The sequence below is a fragment of the Bacillus rossius genome, chromosome 3, assembly GCF_032445375.1.
Source record: "Bacillus rossius redtenbacheri isolate Brsri chromosome 3, Brsri_v3, whole genome shotgun sequence".
Classification (NCBI taxonomy): domain Eukaryota; kingdom Metazoa; phylum Arthropoda; class Insecta; order Phasmatodea; family Bacillidae; genus Bacillus; species Bacillus rossius.
Window position 1 is genome coordinate 42,901,190 of NC_086332.1, and position 25,022 is coordinate 42,926,211.

General features: G+C 37.2%; 1 protein-coding gene across 2 annotated transcripts in view; it reads right to left on the reverse strand.

The window, feature by feature from the left end:
- LOC134530580 (cytosolic purine 5'-nucleotidase) overlaps positions 1 to 24,616 on the reverse strand; it is a 150,298-nt gene extending 125,682 nt beyond the window's left edge. The window contains exons 1-2 of one of the 2 annotated variants that reach the window (XM_063365551.1): positions 24,418 to 24,616; positions 20,282 to 20,399 (exon numbers count right to left, since the gene is read on the reverse strand). In XM_063365551.1, coding sequence (XP_063221621.1) covers positions 20,282 to 20,399; positions 24,418 to 24,556 — 257 coding nt within the window. In that variant the 5' untranslated portion in view covers positions 24,557 to 24,616. Of the gene's footprint in view, positions 1 to 13,550; positions 13,739 to 20,281; positions 20,400 to 24,417 lie in introns of those variants that run through there. The other variant, XM_063365550.1, reaches the window with a different exon arrangement.
- Between the last annotated feature and the right edge of the window lie 406 nt (positions 24,617 to 25,022).

A 25,022-nucleotide genomic window follows, 5' to 3' on the forward strand; every position in this document is an offset into this window, starting at 1 on the left:
CAGCACATTTGGAAGCACCGACAACGAAAAGGAAGCACCATCAACGAAAAGGCCGCACCGCCAACGAAAAGGAAGTACATTTTGAAGCACCGACAAAGAAAAGGCAGCACCGACAACGAAAAGGCAGCACATTTGGAAGCACCGACACGAAAAGGCAGCACATTAGGAAGCACCGACAACGAAAAGGCAGCACATTTGGAAGCACCGACAACGAAAAGGCAGCACATTTGGAAGCACCGACAACGAAAAGGCAGCACATTTGGAAGCACCGACAACGAAAAGGCAGCACATTTTGGATGCACCGACAACGAAAAGGCAGCACATTTGGAAGCACCGACAACGTAAAGGCAGCACATTTGGAAGCACCGACAACATAAAGGCAGCACATTTGGAAGCACCGACAACGTAAAGGCAGCACATTTGGAAGCACCGACAACGTAAATACAGCACATTTGGAAGCACCGACAACGAAAAGGCAGCACATTTGGAAGCACCGACAACGAAAAGGCAGCACATTTGGAAGCACCGACAACGAAAAGGCAGCACATTTGGAAGCACCGTCAACGTAAAGGCAACACATTTGGAAGCACCGACAACGAAAAGGCAGCACATTTGGAAGCACCGACAACGAAAAGGCAGCACATTTGGAAGCACCGACAACGAAAAGGCAGCACATTTGGAAGCACCGCCAACGAAAAGGCAGCACAGTTTGGATGCATCATCGAATAAGGAAGCACATTTGGAAGCTCCATCAACTAAAAAAGGCAAAAAGGAAGCACAAGTTACGAGATCTAAGTCTTAGTAAGAAATCATAATACAAGAAATAAAAAACATTACATTCTTATAATTTAAATTATTTATTTTATTGCTTTACATTATACAAATGCAAGTAAAACAAGTCATTATTGTATGTAGCCAGCATTCCTCAGTTCCTTGAGTATGAAGGATATTTCTTTGATGCACGAATAGTTTCCTGCACAAAGCGAACCATGTAGAAGTCTTAGCCGGTCAACCAATATGTTTGGATCTTTCCATGATGTGTAATCATTCTCTTCTACCACCATCTTCCTTGCACCTTTATAATAAATATTATGATCTCTGGTGTCTTCCGTTTTACCACCAACCTCAGGGTAACTTTCATGTTTGAGACGGTGATCATCACAAGCTTGATCAGATTTATTTAATATATCACGTCGTTTCCATCGTTTCGGTCTCAGGACACCGCCACATTCTTCGATCTTGGCAGCTCTAGGTGCTTCATCATAGTCTATGTCTTTGTCAACAGCCTCAGAGTCACTGTAACAATCACCGTAGAAGGAATCGTCTTCACCCAATTTACCGTAATAATTCGATGTTGATGATGTTGAAGGGTCTTCATCGTCTTCATGCTTCCTTTTTAGGAGTCAATCATTTTTACAAAGTAGGAAAGATCTACTTGAATTCGGCTGGAATATATTCTCCCTTTTCACGTTAAGGATTCTTCCATTGTCTTCATTCTTCCGTAAATCATCAACCTTCTTCAATTTAAGTTCTTTGTCGAGATCAGAAGATCCAAGAAAATTATTGTTGTAATGCAGATCACTCTTCCTTAGGCTAGTAGATTCATCGTTGTCCTCTAGCTTGTACGCAGGCTTGGCGCTACAAGTTCTGCCATGTCTTTTTAGGCTCTCTCTCCGCGTAAACGACTTGCTACATCGAACACAACTTATCATATTGCGCAGTGGATTTTTAACACAGTCATTCTTCTCGTGTTGTCTTTTATTCTTTCTCAAGATAAACTCTTTACTGCAAAACTTACACCTATGTTCTTTCGATACAGCGTCAGATCCCAAATCGGAATTCATATTAGTTACTGAGACTAATGCCAGATACCAATTGAGTGTTTTAAATTAGATTCAATACTTAAATAGAATTTTTTTAATATTTCATCAGCGAGAATTAATATATCTCATGCAAAAGTACTTTATGCATGTAGTTCTGCTTTTCAACAACAGATGTCGCCACATGTTGCTTGCAGGTAAATAATATTTAGTTCTTTTATGCGGTATGCGGGATGCTCACTAACGATCGCAAAAGAAGGATGGCTTCGCTAGACTCCAAGGAAAAGGAAGTTCGTCTTGCATGTTGGTGCTCCACAGATGTCTCATGGCGTAATATTAATTTGACTGAGTAATGATATTTGTTAATTCCACCTGATAAAAATATTGCAAGTTTTGATTTAGTAGCAGAAATTATCGAATTAAATGTAACTCCAAATAAAATGACATGACTCATTAGACCAAAAAAAATCCATGCAGACAGCGGTTTCTCAGAATAGTCAGAAACACTTGAAGAAACCACATGAACGATTGCAAGAACACGGGAAAAACCATCAAAATATTGTCAAGAATAATCAGGAGCACACTGAGAAAACCACCATAATATTAACAATTATAATCGGAAGCATACGGAGAAAACCATCATAATATTGACCAGATTAATCGGAAGCACACAGAGAAAACCACCACATGTTTTCTTTGATATCATAAAATTACAAGAAAAAATATTTAAATATAAAAATAAATTAATAAAAAAATAAAAAAAATAAAAAAAATGCATAAATTTCTGGCTTGTACAAGAACTCTATCTTTGCTCAACAATGATAAGTTTACAAGCCAGCAGAAACTGTTTATGCATTTTTTTTTATTTTTTTATTAATTTATTTTTATATTCAAATATTTTTTCTTGTAATTTTATGATATCATAGAAAACATGTGGTGGTTTTCTCTGTGTGCTTCCGATTAATCTGGTCAATATTATGATGGTTTTCTCCGTATGCTTCCGATTATAATTGTTAATATTATGGTGGTTTTCTCAGTGTGCTCCTGATTATTCTTGACAATATTTTAATGGTTTTTCCCGTGTTCTTGCAATCGTTCCTGTGGTTTCTTCAAGTGTTTCTGACTATTCTGAGAAACCGCTCTCTGCATGGATTTTTTTTTGGTCTAATGAGTCATGTCATTTTATTTGGAGTTACATTTAATTCGATAATTTCTGCTACTAAATCAAAACTTGCAATATTTTTATCAGGTGGAATTAACAAATATCATTACTCAGTCAAATTAATATTACGCCATGAGACATCTGTGGAGCACCAACATGCAAGACGAACTTCCTTTTCCTTGGAGTCTAGCGAAGCCATCCTTCTTTTGCGATCGTTAGTGAGCATCCCGCATACCGCATAAAAGAACTAAATATTATTTACCTGCAAGCAACATGTAGCGACATCTGTTGTTGAAAAGCAGAACTACATGCATAAAGTACTTTTGCATGAGATATATTAATTCTCGCTGATGAAATATTAAAAAAATTCTATTTAAGTATTGAATCTAATTTAAAACACTCAATTGGTATCTGGCATTAGTCTCAGTAACTAATATGAATTCCGATTTGGGATCTGACGCTGTATCGAAAGAACATAGGTGTAAGTTTTGCAGTAAAGAGTTTATCTTGAGAAAGAATAAAAGACAACACGAGAAGAATGACTGTGTTAAAAATCCACTGCGCAATATGATAAGTTGTGTTCGATGTAGCAAGTCGTTTACGCGGAGAGAGAGCCTAAAAAGACATGGCAGAACTTGTAGCGCCAAGCCTGCGTACAAGCTAGAGGACAACGATGAATCTACTAGCCTAAGGAAGAGTGATCTGCATTACAACAATAATTTTCTTGGCTCTTCCGATCTCGACAAAGAACTTAAATTGAAGAAGGTTGATGATTTACGGAAGAATGAAGACAATGGAAGAATCCTTAACGTGAAAAGGGAGAATATATTCCAGCCGAATTCAAGTAGATCTTTCCTACTTTGTAAAAATGATTGACTCCTAAAAAGGAAGCATGAAGACGATGAAGACCCTTCAACATCATCAACATCGAATTATTACGGTAAATTGGGTGAAGACGATTCCTTCTACGGTGATTGTTACAGTGACTCTGAGGCTGTTGACAAAGACATAGACTATGATGAAGCACCTAGAGCTGCCAAGATCGAAGAATGTGGCGGTGTCCTGAGACCGAAACGATGGAAACGACGTGATATATTAAATAAATCTGATCAAGCTTGTGATGATCACCGTCTCAAACATGAAAGTTACCCTGAGGTTGGTGGTAAAACGGAAGACACCAGAGATCATAATATTTATTATAAAGGTGCAAGGAAGATGGTGGTAGAAGAGAATGATTACACATCATGGAAAGATCCAAACATATTGGTTGACCGGCTAAGACTTCTACATGGTTCGCTTTGTGCAGGAAACTATTCGTGCATCAAAGAAATATCCTTCATACTCAAGGAACTGAGGAATGCTGGCTACATACAATAATAACTTGTTTTACTTGCATTTGTATAATGTAAAGCAATAAAATAAATAATTTAAATTATAAGAATGTAATGTTTTTTATTTCTTGTATTATGATTTCTTACTAAGACTTAGATCTCGTAACTTGTGCTTCCTTTTTGCCTTTTTTAGTTGATGGAGCTTCCAAATGTGCTTCCTTATTCGATGATGCATCCAAACTGTGCTGCCTTTTCGTTGGCGGTGCTTCCAAATGTGCTGCCTTTTCGTTGTCGGTGCTTCCAAATGTGCTGCCTTTTCGTTGTCGGTGCTTCCAAATGTGCTGCCTTTTCGTTGTCGGTGCTTCCAAATGTGTTGCCTTTACGTTGACGGTGCTTCCAAATGTGCTGCCTTTTCGTTGTCGGTGCTTCCAAATGTGCTGCCTTTTCGTTGTCGGTGCTTCCAAATGTGCTGCCTTTTCGTTGTCGGTGCTTCCAAATGTGCTGTATTTACGTTGTCGGTGCTTCCAAATGTGCTGCCTTTACGTTGTCGGTGCTTCCAAATGTGCTGCCTTTACGTTGTCGGTGCTTCCAAATGTGCTGCCTTTTCGTTGTCGGTGCTTCCAAATGTGCTGCCTTTTCGTTGTCGGTGCTTCCAAATGTGCTGCCTTTTCGTTGTCGGTGCTTCCAAATGTGCTGCCTTTTCGTTGTCGGTGCTTCCTAATGTGCTGCCTTTTCGTTGTCGGTGCTTCCAAATGTGCTGCCTTTTCGTTGTCGGTGCTGCCTTTTCTTTGTCGGTTCTTCCAAATGTACTTCCTTTTCGTTGGCGGTGCGGCCTTTTCGTTGATGGTGCTTCCTTTTCGTTGTCGGTGCTTCCAAATGTGCTGCCTTTTCGTTGTCGGTGCTTCCAAATGTGCTTCCTTTTCGTTTGCGGTGCTGCCTTTTCTTTGTCGGTGCTTCCAAATGTGCTTCCTTTTCGTTGGCGGTGCTGCCTTTTCGTTGTCGGTGCTTCCAAATGTGCTGCCTTTTCGTTGTCGGTGCTGCCTTTTCGTTGTCGGTGCTTCCAAATGTGCTGCCTTTTCGTTGTCGGTGCTTCCAAATGTGCTGCCTTTTCGTTGTCGGTGCTTCCAAATGTGCTGCCTTTTCGTTGATGGCCCTTCTATTTTTAATGTTGTTTTGACTCTAGTATTATTGAAAATGGTTCTTGATTTGACTAGCGTATTATTCCATACGGTGCATGTATATAAGCGAGTCCTAGACAGCAGGTCGCTCAGTTTGTTACTGACGTCGTCGGTGTAAGGATCACCTAGTTTGTTTCTTCTGGTGTATTAATCACGTAATTACCTGTTCTTGCGAACTCGATGGTATATTTACCGACTTTAACGCCGAACTCGATGGACGTTGTACCATCGTCTACGGGAACCTTGACGTCAGCGACGACAATGGTGGAGCAGATCCCGTTGGCAACGACGACGACGTCAACACTGGAGGAGATTTCAACAGATGTGATACCACCAGCAGAAGAGACTTTAATGCCGCTAGTGCTGGCTGCACAGGGAAACCACGACGATCGACGATACGACCTCGATGGAGACTTCAATGGATGCTGATTTGACAACTAGCGAACATCGGTGCTGTTACTGCGACAAGATTTTCTCAAACAATAGCAATGCTCGGCGACACGAGAGGAGCGAATGTGCCAAGAACCTATATCGTAAAATGTTTGTTTGTAAGAAATGTCATAAGCAGTTTGCCAGAAAAGATAATATGAAAACGCACATGAAGGCATGCAAAGGTCCTGCTGTGCGGCAGAAAGTAAAGGTTTCGGCGCAACAACGATGCATCGATGTGCATAAGAGAATGCCTGGAAATGGTACTACTGTTGCAACGTCCATATCTGGATCGGGTCTGAAAGGTTCGTCTTCATCACCACGGTATCCTTGCAGCTACTGTGATACGTCGTTCGCATTTTCCCATGATGCACGAAGACATGAGCGGAGCAAATGCACGAAGAATCCTTCTCGCATGAAGTTTCGATGTGATGAGTGTCATGAATGGTTTACTCGAATTGACAGTTTGCGACATCATGCGAAAAACTGTAAAGGTGAAGTCCGTGTGCCTACTGCTGAACTACCTGCAGAAATTTCGACTCCTCGGTTTAGGTTGAAGGCTCGTGAGCGTACAAGCAAGAAAACCGATGTGCAGCAACCGATTGTTATGACGTCTGAACAGGAAAATAAACCTAAGACTGTGTTCGGAGCATTACAAGTGAACGATAATGGCTTCTACTTGGCGCAGTCTGCATTTCGTGGAACATTGAAAGACTACTATTATTTAAATACGTTAGGTGAGTCGAAAGACATTTGTAATTTTCTTGACGATATCAGACAGAAGATAATCAATCAGCTTACTGATGATGTAGCAACAAACGGACCTTTGAAATATAACTTGTGGTTGAACTGTATATATGGAAAGCCATATCCGTTCGATGACAAAGTGAAGAAGTGTGCATTCAAGACATCGGCTGCAGTAATTTACAGTTCTAACGATGTGAAGCAAACTGTTAAAAACGGTATCCAGAAACTCTGTCAAGAAGAGGTGGACTGTGTTTGTAAAGGTTCTGGCTGGACTCTGTCTAGTATAAACCGATTGGAGCTAAGAATTAGTCATTTCACACCGCTGCGGAACTAAATGATTATAAGATTGCTGGCTTTCGCTAATGATCCTGTAGTAGAATAGAAATTATGTAATAAATATTATGTTTGTAAAAGAACTTGCGGTGTTTAATTCCTCGAACCTGTTACTATTATGTTAAATTGATGTTATATTTAATTTTTTTGCATCATCCTAGATCGTACCAAGGACCTTAGTCGACCTAATTAATCAGTATATAGATTACAAATTTATTTAATGAATTTTGGAATTTTTCCCGAATTTCTAGCTAAATAATTATGGATTTTCAAGATGGCGGCCAAATGACAAGATGTCGGGTGTCACAGCAATAATAAATGATTACTGCACTCTAGCGGATAAGAATTAAACTAACATGGCGTCAGCGCACTCTCGCCGACGATACACTGATGATGGCTTCCAGCAGACGAGGAAAAGATGGCGGACATGACGTCATACTACCTGACGATATATATATGCTTTGATAAAAGAGTGGAGGGAGTCAGTATGCCTGCGTCCACCGCGGGGGAAGGATCGGTCGTCATTTTTTAATTATTTTTGCCTCTGTCGGGTTCGAACCGAGGACTCCGAGCTCCGTGTCGTTAATGTTTGTTTTTTATAAATATTTTATTAAATTTATATTATTTAAATTTTTTTATAATTTTTTAAAAAAAATTCGTTAAAATCGGATAATGAATAAAAAGTTAAAGATGGCGGCCGTAACGGAAATTGCAACGGTGACGTCATAATTCAAAATGGCGGATAACACAATGCCGGAATGTTCGAGAAAACGAAATGATGTCATCCAAGATGGTGGATCCAAGATGGCCGTCGGGGTCAAGGTTAAAGGTCAAGGTCACATCCTGATAGAGGCTTAACTGAGGCTTGAGTTAAGGATGCTTAAGCCTCTATCAGGACATTTCTAGCCGCTGGGATTTTTAAGGACTAAAACGGGAAATTTTCCCTCGAAACGGGAATTTTTCCCTCGAAAACGGGAAATTTTTTCTTAAAACGGGAAATTTTGAGTCATTTTGAGTCATTTTTGAGGAATTTTGAGGAATTTTTGCCGCCGTGACGTCACAAATCCAAGATGGCGGACCGGCTCTCGGCTCCACAGCCTTAAAGCCTGTTTCCGGAAATACTTTACTATACTACTATTGGCACAAATCAATTTTAATTTCTTAGTCAGCAAGGTTTAAAACTACAAACGAAAAATTTCCCAGCAAGGAAGTGTGCATGTGTCCGCGTATGCGTACCTGTGTTGTTTATGCTTAGGTATGCGCACTTGCTATGCTATGTATGCATTATTTTTGACTAGGTAACACGTAGGCCTACATATTTCCGACTATGATATTAAAATATGTAATATTTTTTGGTTAAATATAACGGAAAATGCATTTGATTCGTTATATGGATATGAGTTTCGTAGTTATGACAGCTCCATAGAACTTGCAATGAAAGTTCGGCGCAGCTCCGAAAGCTTGGAAAATGAGAGATCTCTGAGAATAAATACTCCAGCCAATAGTCTTCTCTAGTGTAAATAACCTGACCAGGGGAGAGAATTGGGAGGTTGGTGGGCAATGCGCTCAACACAACGCCAAGTGCGGCCTTTATCCACTGACGTATAGTAAATAACTGTGCCTCGAAGGTAACGCGACACCGCGACAACACGAGACTCGAGGACAGAGCGATAGCGGGTACGGAACACCGCGATCTTTCCTAAAAGACACTGTAAGCTGGAATGACGGCGGGGTGGAAAGTGTTTCCCCCACTCCGCCTCCCAGTCGAAGTGACGCGCCGCCAAGATAACCAATCCACGTCTCCTCCTTCCAGCTTTGTCCCGCCCACCTTGCACGATGCCGTAAGCGCAGAACCCGCTGGCGGAGTTGCGCCCTGTCTGTATAGGCCTCTTAAGTGCAGAGCGCTTTCCACATCAGTCATCATTCAACTGCTGTACGTCTTGATTTTAAGTCCAAGAAACTTTGTGAGCCGTACTACAGAACTGTTTAAAATAAACGTATTTATCTGTAGTATCGTGAGTGAGTAGTGCGGGATGGCAGTGATGAAAAACATTTAGGGTTTAAGGATAAAATTTATAACAGTATTTTAATTTTTGCGGCGTACAATGACTCAGAAAAGCATCAACTTTTTCTTTAACAACCGTTCTGCACAGTCCTGCAGTTCATCACAGCCACCACCTTAAAAGCAGTGCACATTAGGCTGTAATGCCTGTGAAGACAAAGATCCTAAAGAAGAGTTGTATTCCTTTAACTCAGCAGTTTAGACTGAGACGAATTTTTACATGATCCCGAAAAACATATGTAATATACCTATTTAACATTAAAGTTTAGTATGTCGGTACATTATTTTTTTCCGCTCTTTGCTCGTGATTATTCCATCGCGTAATAAAAAAATTTCTTTGAATCTACAAATCATTGAACAAGAATTTATCAAGCAGATTTGCAGTTATTTTTAAGCATCTTCACTCGCCTATTCTGTGAGGTTCGCATTTTAAACTTATTCTTAAGGGGAGTCTGACAGTAAAAAAATTAACATATTGACTTTTTTAATTTTTAATACCAAAATAAAATTTCGACTTTCCTGAATAAATTGATATGAGTGTTATTGCGAAAAGCTTTTTTCCATCTTTAATTTTTATTTTCATTTCTAGTAGCTGTGTAGTTGTCAATGAAAAAATACGGATTATTCGTACAAATAATTATGAGAATTTTCAGAATGTTTTAATGTATTGTAAATTAAATTATGAAGAACATAAAAATGCTATGATAGTAATATGTCGAACGGCTCACTATTCCAAGTTTTGTTGTATTGTGATTTTACTTTATCAATTTGAATGTGTTATTTTGTCATATAACTTATCATAAGATATTTATATTTTCAGATTTATTAATGGTAAAGCAGTTTTTCTGTCACGTTTCAAATTAATATTCAGTGGACACTAGGTACACCATATGCTTGTGTCAATTAATTCTGAATATTGGCATCATCTAAGAATATTTAATTAAAGGTGTGTAACATTTAAGAGATCTCCTGTCCTGATATTCAAATGAATTTTTTTTAAGAGTGGGCAATGAGTGGGATAATGCCGTCTTTGTTAAATTGTTTACTCAAGGCTCAGCCTCACTTAAATATTTGATTATAGCTTGTTTTGATTATTGCAGTTGTTTGTTAGCACATACTAAGAAAATGTAACTACTTATAGCTATAGATAGTTGGCAAAATATACTATCTCACACTACAAATATTAATCTTCAACCACCGTCATGTAATTATGATGCAATTAGTCAAACATATTTTTAATTAGAAATACATATTTGCCTTTTCTACAGCTCTAGATAACTTTATGATGTCTGGGAACTAAATTTGAAGGTGCTTGAAATTTATGTATACTCTGTGCAGTGGGAAAATTCAACAAATTGCCTAATGAATTCTACGAGGTGAAAACTGAAAGTTAAAATTTCTGCTAGTAGTATATTCTATTTTTATACGAAAGATGCTTAAATAGCACCATTTTGCTCCTTAGAATACAATTTTTTTTCTACCGGGGGAGAGCCCCCGGACACCCCCTTTGTTAAATCCACCAATTATAATGATACTCTCCTTTGCCCCCCCCCCCCATTAAATATTTGCTTCCTACGCGCCTGGGGGCACCCCTCCCCAATAACACTATCGGACCGGTAAAGCTCCCTCAGAAAAATTTTAAAGCCTAAAACACTTTTTAAACTAAACGAATGCTCTTTACAGCTTTATAAATCTTGTACTAAAAAATATATTATGTCATTAATAAACTATACAACAGAATAACGGTTTAGATATTTCCCTACATTAATCCTAATTGACTTAATATATCGATATGAATAACGTAGTCTAGATACTATATATAGACTATGTTATTAATAACTATCCGTCTGTAATAAATATTTAAAATAAAAATATTCCAAAAATTCAAAAATTTACTTTATTAGCAATTTCATCCAGTGCATTTTTACACTTCTTTATTTTTTTTTTCCTTTTCTTTTATCTGTTCATGGGGGTTATTGTAATAAATAAATGACATATCTCAGACCAAACCAAGACCACAAAATTGTCCTCGTATAAAAAAAGGCAATATTGATCGACAGCCCTTATGTTCATCCCCACATCATTTCTTGACTTTTGAGTAGAGTCAAAGTCTGTACCTATTACTAATGCCCGACCTTTAGAGGTGGTCCCGTCACAGCTACCGTCAACGACTGTTGCTTACTCAACTCTCGACAATAGTTGCGTGAAGCATGCCAATTTATATCTTTTCTGATGACTGCGGCATTTATTCTACAATCAAGAACATAATTCCCCGAATATGACGGGTGTTTGTTGGCTAAATGAAAAAATATATATATTTGCCAATGGAAACTGACTTTTTTTCTTCTGTACCATTCCGATAACAGCGGCTTGGCATGGCCGCCGAGAGAAACTAAGAGCCCGGGAGCAAAATATTTGACAAGCCTCCTCCCCATTTCTAGATGTAAAAAATCTCAAACCCCGCCATTTGAAAAAAAATAATCTTAAGACTACGTGAAACCGTGCCCATAACTGTAAACATTATGTGCACGTATCACATAACTTGTAAGGTTGCAATCAATCATACGAGAAATTGATTTGTAATTTTTGATCCGCTACAGAGAAACTGACTCACCAAAAAATTTCAAAACTCAACCGGACCCCGGTGTCGTCGTCGTCTCTCTCTCACTCCCCCCCCCCCCCCCCCCCCCCCCCCCCCCCGCCTCACGGGAATACTCGACGGCCATGTGACAGTGATAGAAGACGTGTACGTACTATGTTTTTCATCATGTGTATGGTATTCTTAGCTATCAATCGTCGTTAAGTAGCGCCATCTGCAAGTATCCAAGTATCCAAGTATCTCATGATTGTGCATGCTTCCACACGCTGCGATACCACATCCATAATGTTTTACAATGGGAAGGCTACAGCAATCTACGAACTGATAAAGACGTGTAAATTCCGTACTTAATATATATACATAGTTCTTGAACATGTTATTGTTTAGATATCTTCTATGATGATGATGCCAATGTAGGAATCCAAAATGCGGAAAGGATTAACAGCTCTATTTTTATCATCGTAAGTGAAATGTTGCTTAATATATCAAGCCTAGTAGATTTGCGAGGAAAACGTCATTAGGAGATACTGTGAAACAATTTATTTACGCACTTTACTTATAGTCCAGTCAAATTAGATCGAAAATAACCCAAACTCATAAAAAAATTACGTAAATCTGAATTTACAGAATATCTACCCACGACTAAGTTATTAACAAAAATAAATTATCATTATTAACTTTACCCATCGTTGAATCCGGTAAAATTGAGAAAAGAACATAAGTATATTAAAACATTTAAGAGAAAATTTGTACATAAATAATTTTATATGACCAAAAATTTCCATAGACTATCAGGCATTGGCCTTCCTATCATTATGTTTTCCAGGAACTGTGTGTGTTTTACTCGTGAAAAACACGTGTTACGTGGGCTATTTAAAACGTCGCGACGATAGATGGTTGACCTGCCAGATATCTTAAGGTCAAAACAACAGCGCTTACGGTCGCCGATACGCCAGTGTCTCCACAAACAACACAACATATAGTATGCTCGTTATAACGCTTTGCGAAACAAATCATTTTGTGACTCTCGTTTACGAAACTTTCAAATTATCCGGTAAATTTCAGAACCGATAGATTGCATCTACTTACAATTTTTTTCCCCGTTAGAGATGATTAAAAAAAAAAATTTAAAAATGGTACAATTGGACACACTAAATGCTATATTAAATGTCAAAGTTGAGTAACCTCAATAGTACACCAAACAAAATAATTAAAAAATTTGTTAACTTTAATAATTATAAATTAAGAATAACTGAGTGCCTCTCGAGCCACACGAGGTACTACTGCATTATTTTTTTTACATGTCATGATTCATCAGGCTGTTAACGTCGCGGGGAATTAGGAGCAGCGCCACCACCAGGTCTGCACCGCGGAGGGAATATTGAGGCGAGACTGCGTCAATGCACATGCACTCGGCACATTGAGTTTACAAATATATATATATATATATATATATATATATATATATATATATACACACACACACACACACACACACACACATGGCACTCCGTATATCCGAGGAAATATTCGATGGTCGGTATGTAGTGCATTAAAATGAGTACTTCTTCAACATGCTGGTATTTTTGAATACCCACCGTTGAACAAATTCAAGTGCCATTTGTTTAAGCGAATTTATTTCGACAGTTCTATATTTATATCGTAAGTCCACGCGCTGAGGACTTCATGCCTGTCTAAAGAAAGGATAGGCCCGAGGCTAATAATTTGCGGCCTCCCCCCCCCCCTCCAAAAAAATTACTTTATGTACAATTTTTCAAATTTCAAAATTAAAAAAAAGTTTTAAGACTAAACTTTACCGTGGGTATCACTGCACATGTATTTTCGCACTATCAGGGTAAAACCCACACGGCTCGGCTCGTTGCCTCTACCTGTGCGACGACTCGCGGCTGTCCACCCAGAAGCCCTCGACGCCCTCTGCGTAGGCGTCCAGATCGAGCTCCGAGCGCGGGTTGCGGGGGAAGAGGGTCTCGAGGCCCGCGCAAGGGACCTGCTGCTGTTGCTGCTGCTGCTTCTCCGGCATGACTGGCCACGCAGCCCGCCGCTCGCCGCAGATAACCCCGCCAACCCCACGCCCGGCCATTGGCACGTCGGTTACCCAATCGTATCTCTGGTGCGCAGCGGGAACAGCCACCCTCTCCCCCCTTATCACAAAAAACCGCCCAAGCCGTGAGCCAAACTACCAATTAGCCACTTTTTTTTTAACATGGTCCATTTTTAACATTATGAGTAGTATATCTTGGCCGGTCCTGCTACTGGAGTCGGAGCGAGGAGCGAGCCAATGACCGACCCCCATGACGTCACGGCGGCCATCTTGGATGACATTTACCTTGACATACACCTCAGTCGACATCTTGAATTCTGCCATCTTGAAATCGAACAACCCTATCCCCGAACGTTGCACTTTTAATTATGGCCGCCATCTAGAATTCAACCATCCTGCCATCGAGTGTCCCAATCCCAAATACTGCACTTTTCGTTATGGTCGCCATCGTGAATTCTAATGTCACGTCCGTCATCTTGAATCTGATGTCCTAACCACTTTTCCGATTCTGACAAAGTTCGCCATCTTGTTTTCGTCTGATGGAGGCCGCCATATTGGTTTATGTCACGATCACCATCTTTGTTTTTTTTTTCTGTTCTGCTGGAGGCCACCATCTTAATACCAACATCTTTGTTTCTGTTTGTTCCTAGAGAGCGCCACCATTGCTCTGTCTCAGGCACATATGGTTGATGTTCAATTACCTGCCAATGTTGTTGTGGTCTTCATCGACATATAAAATTTTATTTTTTTCTACAAAATGCATTGGAATTACAGTGATACGAACCATGACAGCTCGGACCTATGGGTTGGCAAACACACGACTTTGACCGCATGGCCATCGAGACATTTACCAGACCCAGGATTAATTAAGATATATAAAAAACACATATTTGGACTTGTATATTTTTGAACTCGAAGGAATAATAGCATCACCTGTTCGAGACCGAGCTGCCATCTTTATTTTCAAAACTTGCTAGCAGGAGCACTAGTTAAAACACATTGCCTGCTACAGGGCGCTGCCACCATCTTGACTTAATTCTTATCCGCTAGAGTGTAGTAGTATTTACTAACATGACATCCACTATCTTGTCAGCCTTCTGCCTCCAACTTGAAAGTCTGTAATTATTTATCTAATAATTCAGGAAAAAAATTAAAATATAAAAAATATCACATTAAAATATTGATTGATTCTATTGATTCCTGTCCTCAGTCAGACACCTGAACGGTGAAAAAAAAGATAATTTAGTTAAAATTACTTTTAAAAAAAAACAAGAGACAGGTTCAAGAAATAAAACAACAAATTCACAAATAATAGCGGTTCTCAATTTCTGCAGTCCTCTTACAAGGCGAAGCGAGTCCTTTGCATGCCATGGCATGTGTTTTCGGGTCAGTTCTGCATCACAGTCGATTAATCAGACATGTCCAACCAATGCTCAACCTCAGCCAATTTTTTGGCCCTGCATGTCCAGTTTGTGGCCAGACACATCTATTCAGTGGTCAGGAACGTACTTTCAGTAGGTATCAAGGCACATCCATTTGTTGGCAAGACACATCAATTTGTTGGCAAGACACATCCATTTGTTGGCAAGACACATCCATTTGTTGGCTAGACACATCCATTTGTTGGCTAGACACCTCCAGTAGGTGGTCAGACATTCAGTCAGTATCCAAGAGGTCTAATTTTTCGATACTTGTTATATCTTTCAAGTAGGCCATTTACAAAGTCATGCACATAGGCCACACATCTCCAAAACACGAGGCCAATCATGACCTGACTTCAGACTTAATAATTCACAATCAATGAAAAGAAAGTACATTTGGAAGCAAAATCAAAAAAGAAAGCACATTTGAAAAGACATTTGACAAAATGGAAGCAAATTCTACAAAAAAGGAAGCACATTTGGAAGTCCAATAAAAAAAAAATAAAGGAAGCACATTTGGAAGCACAATCAAAATGGAAGCACATTTGGAAGCACAATCAAAATGGAAGCACATACAGCACGCAGTAGCTGCAACACAGATTGTTTACACTCCTGGTATCACACTTCATTACAAATTGTTTTGCTACAACTAATAACCACTAGCTAAAGAAATTATTTGTAGATTGTGCAATATTAATTTTCTTGAAAGCACTCAAGATATTTGCATTATACTTTTATCTTAATTTCCCTGCCACTCAAATACAATAGCTGCCCTAAGCAGTCCACAGCCTTGTTCTTAGATGCAATTAGCACTAGAAGCATCACTTATCATTATGCCTCACTAACACAAACACACCCCTGACTAGGCGGGCCCCTTAAAAAGCTCGATTTGGTCCAGTAAGTACCATCTAAGACTGGTCTACTTTTCAATGAATTTTCGGTAAAATGCTCAAGACATCTTAGCTCTCTGTATACGGCACTTGGTTAGAGTAATTTAGAGGAAAATGGAACGGAAGTTGTTGAACGGAAATTTGATGCAAAAATGGCACACACACTAAGCAACATGAACCCATATATAGTCACTTTTGTAAACATTAGGGTATATACCAAATACATTGGTGTGCCAAATGAAACTTTATACCTAACAAAACTGGTGTTACACTATTGTAATAATTTTAATAATACTGGCAACACATATTGTCCTTGTTACTTCCCCCAATGGTCTTGGTAACATAGCGGTAAGGTGGCGCTTTGTAAGCTCGAGTGACGTGGTTCAAATCTTATGTACATGTACATTTAGTTTCTATCTATGGCTTTTTAAATAAATTAAATAAATTAAAGAAGTCTATAGCTGATACTATAGACATGGGTATAACCTACATAGAAACATCACAAGGAAATGTAAATAAGTATAATGATTTTAGGCTTTTAACATTGCGTACTGATTTTTTTATTACTGCAATTTCTGTATGCAGTTTTTGGTTGAACTTACTCTCATCAGTAAAAGTAGTATTGTTTCATGTAAATATTTTAAGTGACTTACTACAAATTGTTGAAGCAATTGATCAATGTAATTAATTGTGCTTGATATGTATTTATTATAACATGTGTTTTAATTTTTAATGACGATAAAGATGAAATCTATTATTTTTAATGACAAAATTAGCTTTTCTATAACACCATAATATCTTAGCTCTACACATCACTAACAAGTATTGAAAGACTCACTCACAAATTTTTTTTTTACTACAGAACATCTTCAGTGGCCATGAAAGATTGGGTGTCACGCTAACGAGGTGAGGGTTGCAGTTACAATGCAACTGTGAAATTAATCTATCTTTACCTGTCTGTCATTAACACATTTACAAATAAATATTTTATTCATCTTGTTCCAAAGTACCAAAACATAGTAAACATATCCAGTACATTCTATTACTATTGTTCTGTATCTTAATGCAACTGGGAATGCTATAAAATCATTAGTAACTTGTCTGTCATCAGATATGTCTATTCTTTTCTGTATGAAGTCATGGCCTACGTACAGGGGCAGATTCAAAACCTCTTTTATAAGGGGACTCGTATTCAGAATTCAGAACAAATTTTTCCTTCATGTTTTCCTAGACAAGCAATTTCTTTATCCCTCGTGAATTGGGATCAAAAGTAAGTAGCTTCACTGCCTTTATCACAACTGTGTATCTGTTGACTGCTAATAATATGAAATTAAAGCAAATGTTCTATGTCCTATGGTTTTTAAGAGTTAACTGTGCTGTTTATTGACTGAAAAATAAAGTTTGCAAGCTTTCACAGCCGTTGTCTGAATCGGCACAGCTTTGAGTTTAAACCATGCTAAGTTTTAAAATAATCATCTCGAACTTTTCAGTGGTCATTTCAGTCTTCAGCACAATTAAATTCATTTTTAAATTCACTTAATTTTGGTTGTGAGGAACCAATCTTTTGGAAAGATGAGAAAACATAATAAAAGTGAATTTAAAGATGGAAATGTTTTCTTTAAGATTGCTTCTCTCTCAACAATTACATTTTTAACAAAAAATTATTACAAATATCTAGTTGGTGGCTCCAAATAATCCTTGGACACCTACAATTCATTGTCGTAACAACCTAATTGTTATTCATCGTCAACTGGTTCTTCTCTCATAGTTACAAGAGGGGAAGCATAAGTATACTTGATTATAAACTTTTTTTATTTTTTTTTAAGTAATTATGTACAACGTATATCACAATATTCCCATTAAATCAAAGACAACCCATTATTAACAGCTATTTATCCTAAATTAACTATGGATTTTCAATATACCTACTAGTATTAATATAGCTTTCATACCAAACTAAAGTGAAAACTCTTTCTGACTGTTTTATATACCACATCATCAAAAGACTATAATAATTAAAGGGGAATAAAATACAAAACTGAGTTCAGTTTTGCTTTGCTTTTAATAAAAAAATTCCATGTTTAGCACAAGCAAAAAAAAAAGTAAAGTAGGCCTACAATATGTCCATAAAAAAATGTCCCCAGTTATAAATTTTAATAATATCAACTGCAAGCAGTGTAGATTTTTGGTTCAGTCACAATTAAAGAGTAACTCAAACAGTTTTAGATAAGCACATGTGTGAGTACTGCTTTGTTGTTTTCTCACTTGAAGCAATGGCTCTTTTTCCAATTAGTAGAGGGTGAACCTGTACACTTTATTTGGCAACAGGATGGAGCACCTCCCCAGTGGAATCTCTTTGCACGAGAGTGGTTGAACGTCGAAGTCCCTGACTGTTGGATTGGGTCGTAATGGTCGAGACAACAGAGTTATTTTTCACTGGCCTCCACGTTCGTCTGACATAACGCCATGCCATTTTTTCTTTGGGGCTTTATAAAAGATCGGGTCACATTCTGCCACTACCTAATGAGTTGAGACACAGAACTGACTAGGCTATTGCTTCCATTGTTCTGGATGTGTTAGCCAAAGTGTGGGAATAATTGTACTTTAGGTTGGACATGTGCCATATAACTAAAGGTGCACTTATTGAACGTTTGTAAGAAAAACTAAGATAGTTAACTTCAATTTGCTGTATGATTTGTTGTAAATAGTCTAAATTAAACTGTTATTAATATACCTACTATTGAAACTGAGACATTATTTTATAGACAACTTGTTTTACAAATTCACTTTAAAACTTCCTCTTTGCAAGTTTTATTTTAAAATTTAAAGCAGATTAAAAAAAACCTTCTGTTACTGTAATACCTCAATTATTTTTATTAATAACACATAGTCCCCTTTTATCCTAAGTTCAAACATACATTGCAATCTTGATGATTCAGAGACCAGCCATTGACCTCGGAGCCACAGCAGACAAAGTTTCTTACAAACACCAGGGAGCTGGCCAATGAAATTTAAGGAATAAAAGAAGGATAATCTGAACTTTTTTTATAACCTTTAAACATCACGGAAGACCAAAGAATAGTTTTTCTACATTCAGACCACACTGTTTTTAAAGAGAAATTTTAATCAAACAGCCAAAGTAGTGGATAGTTCTTCTCACTTTTATGATTTAAAAAAACTTGTCCTGTGCTCTCTTAAAAATTCAGTTCTTAGCACATAGGTAGTTACAAAAACTGCACTATATTTCTTGGAGGATGTATGAACGAAAAACATTTACCAACTGCAGATTTGAGATGTAAGTATTAGTCTCACTTTGAGTCTCAGAATCATATCTGGTGAATGAAAATTGCTTAAAATGGGTGCTTTGCTTTTGTTTTTCAGAATGAAAATTCCAGCACAAAATCTTGAAAGCAGTAGAGGGACGAGCATCATGCCTTTATCCAGGATCGTACACAGGGATAGAACCTCCTTGTCTGATGTTTGCTTTAAAATTTTCTTTTTGTTCGTGGGAATGATAGGCTTTTTTTTGGATTAATTATGATTTAGAGGGGTGAGGGGATCCCATATCCCCTCTGCACACGCCCCAGCCTTTAACTCTATTATTTCAATGCAAATTGATAATGTTGAGGATGGAAAGCCAACACGACAGATTAGAATCTTGTGGCAGAAGCAGTATGGTTCTGATGGTCCCATTAAAACTGAAAATTATTAAATGTACCTACCTACTTCTTTAAGTAAGTGCATCTAAACAGTGATATGTGAAACTTTTGTCCTCTTAATTACTCTGGTGTGAAGCCAGGAAACCATGGCAAAAATAGGCACCAAGGTCACATTCTATTTTATTGAACTTTGAACTAAAATGGTGCCCAGGACCATCCAACCTGGTCATCTTCTTAGTGCCACCTCCTAGATGTATGTGGGCCTACCTGTATTTAAACCCAGTATAAGTCATTCTGTGAAACAATGTTCAGCACACACCTAAAGTTAGGAATGTTTAGTTTGAAAAAAGCAAGGCCTACCATTAAACAGAAATAAAATACTCAAAAATATTAAAAATAATAATGATAGTAAATACTCCAAATAAATTTCAATTGAAAGAACTTAGGTAACTGTTTCACAGCTAACAAAACATATGTAAACCACCACATTCTTTAATGGAAGGATGGCAATACTTTGTTATGAAAACAGCCCCTAACAGCTGCTTCGAAAGGTGACACAGCTTGCAAACGAACTGCACTTCCACCAACCTGTGTGCTGCCTTGCGGTAATACTTCCTCACGTTCTGATCCCCCGTCAAAACATTAGCAATGCCATTCGGAGTCAGCGCGATGTTCTCAAACACATCTCCACCAATCGTCTCCATGGCTGAAATACATTGTAACATTCCCAAAACATCACCACTGTGTATGAATATCAGTACACTAATAGCTAAAACTGTAACAACCTTAATAGTAGAAAAATGTTTTTGCTTTCAATCATAATTTTCAAACAATAATTTCAACCCCCAATAACAAGAAAAAAAACAAAATACAGAATGTGAACGGTTTAACATTTTACTATAAAAAAGTAACAATTGTATTTTGTAAACTAGATATATGGTATGTTGGAACTGTTATTCTAGTAGTAAGTGCATAATGTTTGTATTTTGATTCATATATGTTAGTTTTTCCAGAAGTTAGTGCATTGTGCCAATTAGAGCATGATAACAAGAGTGTAAGTGAACTCATATATGATTCATTTGTTAAGACTATTTTATGCATATGTTAGTCAAATATTCATAAGTACCATTCAGTTTGATTGTAAGGTAAACACACCAAATAAATTGATGCATACCTATATGTGTATCATATATATTTTTTTTAATTGACAACTTTTTGACAAGTCATTAGAAAATGGGTGTGTGATAATGTACCTATGATAGAAGTTACTTTTTCAAAGGTTACTGTTTTCCTACTTCGGTGTCACCAAGCCTATTGAATCAACGAACAGATGCTTATGTCTCCTTGACTCTGAGCTGTTAGATACAATGAGTGGTGGTGATGAGACATAAGCAATGATGGGATAAGTGTAGGTGAAATGGGAATACCCTGAGAAAACCCAACAGCTCACTGCAACTCATCACATTTTTTCAATTATGAAAAATCCTGGTTCGACTCTGCCGAGGATTGAACCCAAATCATCTTAGTGAAAGTGAGTAATCCGACTACTCAACCACCATGGCCTACTGCTTATTCCCAGTTTTTTTCAGCTTTAAGTATTCAATTACACCAATTCCTCACTTAGCACGACTAATGCATTCCTAAAAATGTTTGTGTTATTCAAAATCACCTATTCTGAAGCATTAGTCTCCATTAATAACAAGGCTTATTTACTTAATGTGTTCCAAAATGTGTAGGGAAATATTCTTTACGTAATATAAATGCGTAGAGTAACACTCAACAATAAATATATCACACCATTTATCTTTATAAGCCTACTATTGAATACTTTGTATGACAAATATGACACAGTGTAAGGGAAGATAGGTGGTTATGTACTTATTGCCTGCCGGGCATGACCTTCAACTTACATCATGTACCTTTCCAAAAACTTTCCAAACCATCCTTTACTGACAGTGAAATTGATATTACTGTCTGGATATTTACATTTTAAATTTTCAAAAATTGAAGTGCTTATTTGCACATCACTGCTTGGTTCACACCAATCCTGTCAGGCCTGTGATTTTCTTTTCATTGCACCATTCATTTAACAACCTTTTCCATGTGAATCATCTGTTCACTTCTGTTCCAGTAACTAATGCCAACTATATTCCCGCTAGTACAACCAAAAGCATCAGACTTATATAAACATTTGATAGAGTGTGTATGTCGTACAATTGTACGCACAGTTGACTTGCTTAAAACTAAAATGTGAACATCTAGGTATAAGTGTGGCCTTCATGACATTCTGCACGCCGTAATACTTCTAGTTTTGTCTCAAATACTTGAACACGATGCATTACGCTCTCACTTGGAAGCCATGATTCTCCAACTGCAGGTGCTTGCGCACGTACAGTTAACGGCAGACAAATGGACATACGTGCGAGTTCCCTGCCACTGGCTAGATTGAGGTTGATCATGGCACAGTATGTAGCTGGGCGGCAATGGTACGGCCCGGAGGCATACGCAGACGTAAAAATATTTGGTCCTTTACACTCCATAGCCACAACTGAACTTGCCATATCTCATGTTTGTACAACAGCCGATAGTGTGGACAAACATGCACGTTCATCTCTTCCTCCTTCGTATAGCCAACTGTATGCCACGGTACATCTGTTGATTACTGAGTTGAAGTAGACTTTGTGGCATCATGCCTGACTTTTTTTTTTGCCTGTGGTAATTTTGTACAAACTGAAATTTACAGACGTGCTATTCAAGACTGGAGCAGTGAAATTAACATTGTGCTAAGTGCATTCGCACAATTTGAATACGTGCTAAGTGATGGATTGGTGTATGTATCGAGAATTTTTTTTTCTGTTTAATATGCTCATGAAGTGCTCTGTAAGTCTTATGTTTATGTATTTTAAGTAGTTAATTAAGAATACACACAGTACACCCTTCAATACTTTAAATCAGGAAAATATGATGGTGAGCCAAATACTAGTACTCTTAAAGCAATTTAATTATCATGTGGGGCAAGCATCAATGAAAAAAGCCATTGTAGATAAAAAAAAACAATGTACACAAAATTGCTATTCATAGAGAGATTTACCTAATTATAAAAAAAAAACCATCATGAGATGTTCACATTCTCTCAATTGTTTCATCTCAATTTAATACAAATATTATGAATAAAATACCTACAAATCTTATAGATATTCTGGTTTCCTGCTTATTCGAAAAACAGAGATAAAATACTAAAGAGGAAGCTTCTAAGTTTTAATGATCATGCTATATGTTTCTGCAAAACAGAATTGTGATATTGCAAGAAGTTTATTACCTGACAAAGATCTCATTTTCCAGTTAGTTCTTTGTACCTTCCTACAATTGTTACCATGTTTAAGACTGTGTATGATGTTTATGTATTTTCAATTTAGGTTGGCAGCAATGTATCAAATCTATGAATAACTACTCATTGGTTGGCGTTCCTATTTATGTATTTTGTACACAGTTTTCACATGTCTAGGTATGTGAGGTCAGTGACAACAAAAAAACTTTAGAAAGTAAAAATTAACTAAGCTTTAACATAATTTTTTTCTAAAAACTCTTCAGAAATGATCGGAACTGTTTGAAAGTGTGACTCCATATCAGTAAATTGGATAAATTAATATGCACACATCCTAGTTACAAGTTCAAATTTGGCAATTTCAGAATTGGTTTTGTTCTTTCCTTTTCGCAGGTGCAAGTGACCATAGTTAAAGTTAAGAGTTGGTTCAGTTTGGTCAGCTACATTAATACAGTAAAACATTTTCATCCTACCTTGAAGCTTAATTCCGAAGTTACACAAAGACATAATTTTTAAGCATGTGACAGGACCTGTTCAAATAAGGGTACCCTCAGTTTCAATAAATCATGTGCTTGCCTTGATGGGCACATTAGACCCTACCATTTTGTCTCCTGATTTGGTTGTGTGTAATTGTGCAGGCTGCAAGAAAGATTTTTGTAAAATATTACATTACAATTTGTAATATTTTGTGTATTAATTTCCGTTTTTCTTAAAATTCACTGGGCAATGTACACTTTTTCTCATGAATGTAAATGTATGCACCAGCAATTCTGAGAGATTTAAGTTATGTCTTTAAAATTATTTTTTTTTTAATTGTTGTGTTTTGAATGGTTTTATGGATTGAGTAACTTAATTCACATTTAGGTGATCACAACTAGAGTCACAGGTTACATAAGGTAAGGGAAAATGCACCAGTTCTCCAAACGGATTATATATAAAACTCGGTATTAATGAAGGAACTAAATAAATTGAGGATATTCTGTGGTTTTAAAGTAGATACAACTTGTAAATATCGAAAGAAACAATTGAAATTTATTTATTAAAGCAATTTCAATATTTTCATTTCAATATTTTTGTTTTAAAATGTTTTCATTCATTGATTTCACCGAACGTCATCGTCTTGCTCACTACTGAGTATTTATTGAGTATAAATTTGAAAACGCCGTTTTGGAAAAAAAAAATTGGATTTTCTAAAATCTTCGAATGCACCAAAACGGACTAATTTGTTAGCTAATATTGAGCCGAAGGTTGCGAAGAAAGACTTAACAAAAATCTATAATATTGTGTGATAATGTAATGCAAGAAATATGAAACATCCTTAAGATTTTTTTTACACAATAAATTATTTTTCAGGTTATGTTTGTAATAAGTATTATCAAATAAACAATATATAACATACCTATTTTGCGTAACGCAGCCCTATTTTCGGGAAATGTATTTTTAAATCTGACATAAACAAATCGCACTACGTTGACAATCAGAACACCGCGCACGCAAAACCCTGCAGACGACAGAAAACTACCAACACTAATGCGCATTCTTCATATGCAATAACTGCCTTCGCATTATGTACATAATAGCAAATTTATATAATGAAATTTAAAAAAAAATACATTTAAATTTCTAAATAATATTTTTAATTTTTGAAACTGTTTGCTAATACGTTTTAAAACAATTAATATATATTACAGTGTTTCATAAAAAAAATTTTACGGAAATAAACTAAATTCGTTATATTTTGTTGTGGTACCTGCCTTGGAACACAAATCTTACACTTTATGCCGACATGATTTCTTCTTCTTCTACGAAAGCCAAAACTATGTGTACTTGTTTGAAAGCGGTCTAGGATTGGGAAAACTCTAAGTGCGTCCAGGCATGTAGTGTTCCATGTCAAAGCATTTTTCTTTAATGCTGGGTTTAGCCATTCAGAGAAAAGAACATGCAAGGTGTACTTTGTTCGGGGATTGGCTAGCCATTGCAGCAATTGTGCCATGGCTAACTTCC